General features: G+C 42.6%; 1 protein-coding gene across 1 annotated transcript; it reads left to right on the plus strand.

Moving 5' to 3' along the window:
- Positions 1–1,282: 1,282 nt before the first annotated feature.
- LOC123095571 (psbP-like protein 1, chloroplastic) lies at positions 1,283–3,725 on the plus strand. The gene is made up of 7 exons (XM_044517074.1): positions 1,283–1,561; positions 1,680–1,787; positions 1,906–1,985; positions 2,097–2,219; positions 2,347–2,418; positions 3,127–3,223; positions 3,411–3,725. Exons 1-7 carry the CDS (start codon positions 1,342–1,344, stop codon positions 3,515–3,517), a joined length of 807 nt encoding a protein of 268 aa, XP_044373009.1. The 5' UTR covers positions 1,283–1,341; the 3' UTR covers positions 3,518–3,725.
- Positions 3,726–9,215: the final 5,490 nt, after the last annotated feature.

The following is a 9,215-nucleotide window of genomic DNA, read 5'->3' on the forward strand; positions in this document are numbered from 1 at the left end:
CCCTCTTCACAAATGCATTCGCATTTGAAAGCATCACATTTCAAAGGAGCACGGCAGCAAGTCAAATAATATAGTAAGCAACAGGACAACAAATATACAAATCCCACTTAACCTTTAGTCACATATACAGATGATTTGATTTACTAGAGGATAACACATATACAAAGCAACAGAGCAATTAAAAGTGTGTTACATCTGTTGCAGGTTGACAACATATATGTAAAGTTCAAGCCTGTCGACGGCGGCGAGAGCACTCAGCTACTCTCACTGGGCCAGGAGGAGACATCTTCATGGTGCTTTGCTCTACGGCAAACAATAGATGAGTCTCTGTTGGCCGCCAAGTCCGGGTACTCATCTTCTCTGGTCGTTCTTGCTTGGGACAATGATGTAGGCCGAGTAGAGGGAATCGACGATTCTTGACTGGGGCAGTGATGTAGGGCGGAGGGAGAAGCTGCAAGGCAGGGGATGCCGGGAAGGGTTGAGTGTGAGGCAGAAGAGGAGGGGGTGCGACGGCGTCGGGTATCAAGCGACAGAGGTGTGCGTCCATCGACGGCGGTGGGAGTGTTGACACCTCCTTTGTTCCTCTATCCATGAGAGAGAAAGGGCTGGTGGGTTAAGTGGGTTCCCAATGGGCTAATAGAGCTAACCCACATAGTTCTTTTTTGTCCAATTGAAGCCCACTAAAGCAGTTTTAGTGGGATGGGCTGGCTAGTCTCACTTAATCCCACTTGGACCTAAAAAAAACTTAACCCCATTTTCACATGCAGCGTGACAACCCGCTGATCTTGCTCGTGGAGGCTTGAAAGAAGAGGTCGTTGAAGAAGACGATATTGCTGCCAACATTGTAAATGGAGTCACACCGACGGACAACACATATAACCGACCGTCATTCCTGGTCTCGTGGATCCCATCGGGGGCCAAAACTCACGTGCTCTTCGACAACACCGCAACAAGCGTCCTCGGCTTGGGATTGAAGCTGAAGATCTTCTTATCCGAGATGGCACCGTCGGAGCGTCATCGCCGCCACGAGAACAAAACCTACTGCACAAAGAACGAGAGGCGGGGATCCCCTTCTATCCGCCCATGCGCTAAAGTGACGGCGGGAGGGGCAGTGAAGAGAGGAGATTGATCATGTGACGGCTAGTTATTTTTTTTCTTTTTCTTTCATCATGGGGGCTAGGTACAGTTACAAACTCAGTTGATGGGAACATTTTGCATAGTTAAAGGAGGAGTTAATGATAGCATAAATAAGAGCAGTGAAGGAATGTGTATGAGTTTGGTGCCCGTCCGTTGGATTGAGTTTGGGGCGATCCAACGGAGGGAGCGCACGCGAGCCGGCGAATGGATGGGTGGCCATTGAGGGATTGGAAGAAGAAGAAGAAGATAGGGAAGAGCGGAGCAGAGCAGAGGAGTCCCAGCGCGCGCACAGCCATGGCCACCGCAACCTCCTTATCCCTCCACGGCCATGGCCTCGGCCTCCCTTCCCCGACCGCCAAGACGCCGGCGCGGAGGCTGCTCTCCGTCACCGTCAGGGCCATGGCGCCGGCCAGCCCCAGCAAAGGTCCGTGCTTCCTCTACCTGTATTCGCGCCACCCGGCCATGGTTTTGGCTTTGTGTACGTGCTCTGGCCGCTGGAGCTTCGTTTCATTTCCTCTCCGTGCCGTGTTGTGTCCTGCCAGGTGACGCGGCTGCGGGGGAGAGCTCCCCTTCCCCGCGGCGGCAGGTGCTCGTGGCCGGGGCTGCCGTGGCCGCCGCGGCGCTCGTCTCCCGGCCCGCCCCGGCGGCATGTGAGTCCCTCCTTCTCCGAATCCATCCGTCGCCGTAGAAATAGGATGATGCTCCAGCTCGTATGATTGATGGTCTAACCGCGATTCTCATCCAATAATCCTGCACTGCACTGCACAGTCGCGGCGGCGGACGGCAAGTTCATGCCGGTCATCGACCGGAAGGCCGGCTACTCCTTCGTCTACCCATTCGGATGGCAGGTACGTACTCTCCATCCTGTAAAAAACCATGCAACACTCACTCCATTAATCCTCTGCTCTGCTCCATGCGCATGCTGCATACACTTGGTGATGCTGAACGTGATCGAGCAGGAGGTGTCTGTGCAAGGGCAGGACAAGGTGTACAAGGACGTGATCGAGCCGCTGGAGAGCGTCAGCATCAACATGATCCCCACCACCAAGGAAGACATCCGCGACCTCGGCCCACCCGACCAGGTCCTTCGTCCTCCGTGCCGCTCCACTCCACTCGGTCATATGCTTTTCAGATAGATGGAACCCTGCAGAGTGTGGTTTGTTCAAATATAAATCCGATCTGCTATGTGTAATCTGTTGTTTTCTCTAGGTCGCCGAGGCTTTGGTACGGAAAGTCCTATCTCCGCCCACGCAGAAGACCAAGTTGATCGAGGCGAAAGAGGTGCGTGTGTGCCTTTTTCATTAATTTAATCCTCACAAAAGAGGTGTATTTATTTTGATTAATTTGAAGATGTATGTTTATGTCATTATTGGTTGATCCAAACATCTAAAACTGTAACTTATGTGAAGAAGGGACGACATATAATGGCCGCTTTAGAAATAGACATCCAACAGATATATCCATTCACAGTTTAGTAGACACGCGGGCGCATAGATCTACACAACTCTGGGTAATGTAATCGTCGCTGTGAGAAATGCGAGAGATGAAAGCAGAATTTTGTCCTAGTCAGATAGCAATAGTATTTCCAGCTGCATACATACAACACAGGAATCTGCATTGGTCCACTTTGGTGAGCAGTCCTTGTATGATGATTGTAATGTAAATGTCACCAGCAGTTGTCTAGGGATAAGGTGTTCTTTCTCTTACTTGTTTGCATTATGCATTTCTTGTTCTTATTGTTTCCGAGGAACCTTGTGTATCATCCTAGCATTTTACCTAAAGAAATATGAGCTTCATCAATCATTGTAACATCAATATATCAATCATTCGTACAAATTGTCTAATACTTTTTGATTAGGGTAGTAGTATCAAATAGTTTTTTTTGGGTCAAATGTCCTTTTGTTGTCAACTTTATATGATATGCTTTTGTGCATCAATTTTATGGTATTCGCTTGTTGTTAAACTCACAAGGTGCATTTCGTTGTCCAGACCGATATCGATGGAAGAGCTTACTACACTTTCGAGTTCACGGCTCAGGCTCCAAATTTCACAAGACATGCACTTGGCACAATTACCATAGCAAATGGTATTAACTCCTATCTGGCATCACCGTTTCCTCTCTCGATAAGATGCCATGTTAGTTGTAAACTTCAATCAGCTTCTCTTGCACGGTTCCTGCTCTCTGACTTGTATTTGAAATGCTTGATTGATGATGTCACTGGTCGGTGGTCACTACTATCTGCCATCTCCTCACTGTGCATGGGATGTTGCAGGCAAGTTTTACACGTTGGCGACCGGTGCAAACGAGAGGAGATGGGACAAGATGAAGGATAGGCTACATACAATCGTCGACTCCTTCAAAATTGAAACAAAAGTGTGAGGGGTGTTTGAGGCATTGCGCTGATTTTCTTTATTTTTGGTTTGTTCGTTTTCGAAGCTACAACTAGCGCGAGGTTCAATGGTAAATGTCGGGAATACATATTCTACTGATCTTTTTCTTTTCTTTTCTTATGAAATGTGTGATTTCAAATATTGTTGTCTATATGTATATCATTTTACCCTCTGTAATGCAATCCTTGGAGTAAGGAGATCGAGCCTTGTGTAAATGTGTTGACATAAGTTATGTTAAATTGAAGCATCATCCGTGTATTATTCTTCAAATCCGGTGTCGAATTTGTCATGAATAGAACAAATTTCTCGGGTCGTGTGTAAGTTTATCTCCAACTTGGCAATTACAAAGAAGCAATAAGATTTTTCTTCTTCATGGATATAACATGCTTACAACTCACTGCATCAAAACGTGACTTCAAGAATAGCTTGAATCCATCAATCAGTTTGCAAAAACTGCTACCAAAAGATCTGTCTCCAAAAGAGGAAGACAATTTTCATGGATAATGTTATCCTCCAAACGAAGATGAGTACACTTGTAAAAGGTTGTTGTTGGGAAACGTAGTAGAAAAAAAAATTGCCCTACGATCACCCAGGAACAATATGAAGATGCATAACGGGTTTGGATCAACGATTGTTACTGATACATCTCCGTCGTATCTACTTTTTCAAACACTTTTGCCTTTGTTTTGGACTCTAACTTGCATGATTTGAATGGAACTAACCCGGACTGAAGCTGTTTTCAGCAGACTTTCCATGGTGTTATTTATGTGCAGAAACAAAAGTTTTCGGAATGACCTAAAACTCCACGGAACGTCTATTTGGAAATAATAAAAAATCCTTGCAAAAGATGAAGACCAGGGGGCCCACACCCTAGCCACGAGGGTGGGGGGCGCGCCCCCTACCTCGTGGGCCCCCTGGAGCTCCTCCGACCTCAACTCCAACTCTATATATTTGCTTTCGGGGAGAAAAAAAATCAGAGAGAAGGATTCATCGCGTTTTACGATACGGAGCCGCCGCCAAACCCTAAAACCTCTCGGGAGGGCTGATCTGGAGTCCGTTCGGGGCTCCGGAGAGGGGGATTCGTCGCCGTCGTCATCATCAACCATCCTCCATCACCAATTTCATGATGCTCACCGCCGTGCGTGAGTAATTCCACCGTAGGCTTGCTGGACGGTGATGGGTTGGATGAGATCTATCATGTAATCGAGTTAGTTTTGTTAGGGTTTGATCCCTAGTATCCATTATGTTTTGAGATTGATGTTGCTATGACTTTGCTATGCTTAATGCTTGTCACTAGGGCCCGAGTGCCATGATTTCAGATCTGAACCTATTATGTTTTCATGTATATATGTGAGTTCTTGATCCTATCTTGCAATTCTATAGTCACCTACTATGTGTTATGATCCGGCAACCCCGAAGTGACAATAATCGGGACCACTCCCGGTGACGACCATAGTTTGAGGAGTTCATGTATTCACTATGTGCTAATGCTTTGTTCCGGTACTCTATTAAAAGGAGGCCTTAATATCCCTTAGTTTCCATTAGGACCCCGCTGCCATGGGAGGGTAGGACAAAAGATGTCATGCAAGTTCTTTTCCATAAGCACGTATGACTATATTCGGAATACGTGCCTACATTACATTGATAAATTGGAGCTAGTTCTGCGTCACCCTATGTTATGATTGTTACATGATGAACCGCATCCGGCATAATTCTCCATCACCGATCCAATGCCTACGAGCTTTTCACATATTGTTCTTCGCTTATTTACTTTTCTGTTGCTATTGTTACAATTACTACAAAACCCAAAAATATTACTTTTGCTACCGTTACCGTTACTTCCATACTACTTTGCTACTAAATACTTTGCTGCAGATATTAAGTTATCCAGGTGTGGCTGAATTGACAACTCAGTTGCTAATACTTGAGAATATTCTTTGGCTCCCCTTGTGTCGAATCAATAAATTTGGGTTGAATACTCTACCCTCGAAAACTGTTGCCATCCCCTATACTTGTGGGTTATCAAGACTATTTTCTGGCGCCGTTGCCGGGGAGCATAGCTCTATTCTTTGAGTCACTTGGGATTTATATCTGCTGGTCACTATGAAGAACTTAAAAGACGAGAAAACAAAAATTTATCCCTCAACTACGAGGGGAGGTAAGGAACTGCCATCTAGCTCTGCACTTGATTCACCTTCTGTTTTGAGTAAGCTTGCGACACCTAAACCTGCTTCTGCTATTCGTTCTGATATGTCGCATGTTATTGACGATGCCACTTCTACTATGCATGATGCTTATGATGAGACTACTTCTATGCTTGATACTACTGTGCCACTTAGTGAATTTCTTGATGAACAAATTGCTAGGGCTAGAGAGAAAGAAATTATTGAAACTGATTATATAGATGAAAGTGATGATGAAGACTTGCCTATTATTCCTGAGGGTTATGTTTTTGATAAAGAAGCTACTTTAGCTATTTTAGCTTGCAAAGATAGATATGAACTCAAGAGGTTATTAGCTAAATGGAAGCAGCAATCTCTTAATGATAGAATGAAATCTGACCCTGCTTTTGCTACTTCACCTATCTGTGTTACTGATAAGGATTATGAATTCTCTGTTGATCCTGATATAATTACTTTGGTTGAATCTGATCCTTTTCATGGCTATGAATCTGAAACTGTTGTGGCACATCTTACTAAATTAAATGATATAGCCACCCTGTTCACTAATGATGAGAAATCTTGCTACCTATATATCCTTAAAATATTTCCGTTCTCATTAAAGGGTGATGCTAAGATATGGTTTAATTCTCTTGATCCTGGTTGTGTGCGTAGTCCCGAGGATATGATTTATTACTTCTCTGCTAAATATTTCCATGCTCATAAGAAACAAGCTGCTTTGAGGGAAATATACAATTTTGTGCAAATTGAAGAAGAGAGTCTCCCACAAGCTTGGGGGAGGCTTTTCAAGTTACTTAATGCTTTGCCTGATCATCCTCTTAAGAAAAATGAAATACTTGATATCTTTTATAATGGACTAACCGATGCTTCCAGAGATTACCTGGATAGTTGTGCTGGTTCTGTTTTCAGGGAAAGAACACCGGATGAAGCTGAAATTCTATTGAATAATATGTTGACAAATGAAAATAATTGGACACTTCCTGAGCCAATTCCTGAGCCTATTCCTAAACCAACTCCGAAGAAGAGAGGTGTTCTATTTCTCAGTCCTGAAGATATGCAAGAGGCAAAGAAATCTATGAAAGAAAAGGGTATTAAAGCTGAAGATGTTAAGAATTCACCTCCTATTGAAGAAATACATGGTCTTAAATTACCGCTTGTTGAAGAAATTTGTGATCTTAATCCTCCACCTATTGAAGAAACTCATGGTCTTGATAACCCTACACAGGTAGTAAAGGTAAATTCTCTCTAAGATATGATAAAGCTGAAATCCCTCCTACTAAGTTTGCTAGCCAATGTTTGGATGAGTTTGATAACTTTATGGTTAGGCAAGAAGATTTCAATGCTTATATTGGTAGACAATTAAAACAAAATGCTTATATGATTGAACACTTGGGTGATTATATGTCTAGAGTTAAAGGTGAACTTAAACTCATTACTAAACATGCTTCTATGGTTACCACTCAAGTAGGACAAGTACTTAAAGCTCAGAATGATTTGCTCAATGAATTGAATAGTAAGAATAATGATTATGCTGTTAGAGTGGCTACTAGAACTGGTAGAATGACTCAGGAACATTTGTATCCTGAAGGCCACCCTAATAGAATTGAGCAAGATTCTCAGAGAAATAATATTGAGGCACCTAGTCCTTCTAAAAAGAAGAAAAAGAAAAATGATAGGACTTTGCATGCTTCTAGTGAACCTATTGCTGAAACACCTGAGAATCCAAATGATATATCTATTTCTGATGCTGAAACACAATCTGGTAATGAACATGAACCCAATGAAAACGCTAATGATGATGCTCAACCTAGTAATGACAATGATGTAGAACTTGAACCTGCTGTTGATCTTTATAACCCACAATCAAAGAATCAACGTTATGATAAGAGAGACTTTGTTGCTAGGAAACATGGTAAAGAAAGAGAACCTTGGGTTCAGAAACCCACGCCTTTTCCTCCCAAACCATCCAAGAAAAAGGATGATGAGGATTTTGAGCGCTTTGCTGAAATGATTTGACCTATCTTTTTGCGTATGCGTTTAACTGATATGCTCAAAATGAATCCTTATGCTAAGTATATGAAAGATATTGTTACAAATAAAAGAAAGATACCGAAAGCTGGAATTTCCACCATGCTTGCTAATTATACTTTTAAGGGTGGAATACCTAAGAAACTAGGAGATCCAGGAGTACCCACTATACCATGCTCCATTAAAAGAAATTATGTTAAAACTGCTTTATGTGATCTTGGAGCCGGTGTTAGTGTTATGCCTCTCTCTTTATATCGTAGACTTGATTTGAATAAGTTGACACCTATTGAAATATCTTTGCAAATGGCTGATAAATCAACTGCTATACCTGTCGGTATTTGTGAGGATGTGCCTGTTGTGGTTGCAAACGTTACTATTTTAACGGACTTTGTTATTCTTGATATTCCCGAGGACGATAGCATGTCTATTATTCTTGGAAGACCCTTTTTGAATATTGCAGGGGCTGTTATTGATTGCAACAAAGGCAATGTCACTTTTCATGTTAATGGTAATGAGCATACGGTACACTTTCCGAGGAAACAACCTCAAGTTCATAGTATCAATTCTATTGGAAAAATTCCATCGATTATTTTTGGAGGTTTTGAATTTCCTCTTCCTACTGTCAAGAAGAAATATGATATTCTTATTATAGGGATGTGCATATCTCCGTTGAGGTAACATAGTGTTATTCGAAATTTCTCCGGTTCCATGTTATTCGGAATGAGTTCGTTAACAAGACTTGATCAACCTTGTTAGTGGATTCCTTTTGATAAGCATGAGATGGATGAAACTAGAAGGCACAACCTTCTGTACCCTCTTTTTACTTTCTGTTATTTAGTTGAAATAAAGTAAAATAGTATTTTTCTGTCTGTTTTCTGATTTATCCGTGCAATATAAAAATACCCTGAAAATAAAAGATCTCCAAATGCCCTGAAAATGGAATATGATTTTTTCTAGAATTTTTGAGAATATCTGGCACTGAGAACACAGCAGGAGGGGCAAGCACCTGGCCACGAGGGTGGAGGGCGCGCCCCCTGCCTCGTGGGCCCATGGTGGCTCTGTAACGCCCGGATAATCAAGCTACAGTAATCCCACGCTAATGGTGCCACGTCACCACAGTTACTGTTGCTAATCTACCGTTAGGTCAAACCGTTTCAAAATTCAAATTTAAATTAATGTCGACAATAAAAGTTTTTCAAAATTTAAAACAAAAATGTTCAGGAGATGCCATATTTTGCATAAGTGAATATGGTGTAATAAACACATTTTTATAAAATGCCTAGACAATTTAAAATGATTTAAAACAGAAAAGAAAATAATAAAAGAAAGAAAATACAAAAGAGAAAGCAAACAAAAAAAAAGAAGAAAGGAGAAAACCCCCTGGACCGTGGCCCAACTGGGCCAACCCACCAGGCCCAGCCGGCCACCCACCCCTCCTTATCCCCTCACCCCCGTAACCCACTCCACCGACACCCCACT

Source organism: Triticum aestivum, chromosome 4D (assembly GCF_018294505.1).
Source record: "Triticum aestivum cultivar Chinese Spring chromosome 4D, IWGSC CS RefSeq v2.1, whole genome shotgun sequence".
Classification (NCBI taxonomy): Eukaryota; Viridiplantae; Streptophyta; class Magnoliopsida; order Poales; family Poaceae; genus Triticum; species Triticum aestivum.

Excerpts from the sequence above, each read along its gene's own strand:
- LOC123095571 (XM_044517074.1), top strand. The coding sequence starts at position 1,342 with ATGGATGGGTGGCCATTGAGGGATTGGAAGAAGAAGAAGAAGATAGGG. Across the intron at positions 2,220-2,346 it reads ACCTCGGCCCACCCGACCAG|GTCGCCGAGGCTTTGGTACG; the intron begins GTCCTTCGTCCT and ends TGTTTTCTCTAG. Across the intron at positions 2,419-3,126 it reads AGTTGATCGAGGCGAAAGAG|ACCGATATCGATGGAAGAGC; the intron begins GTGCGTGTGTGC and ends TTCGTTGTCCAG.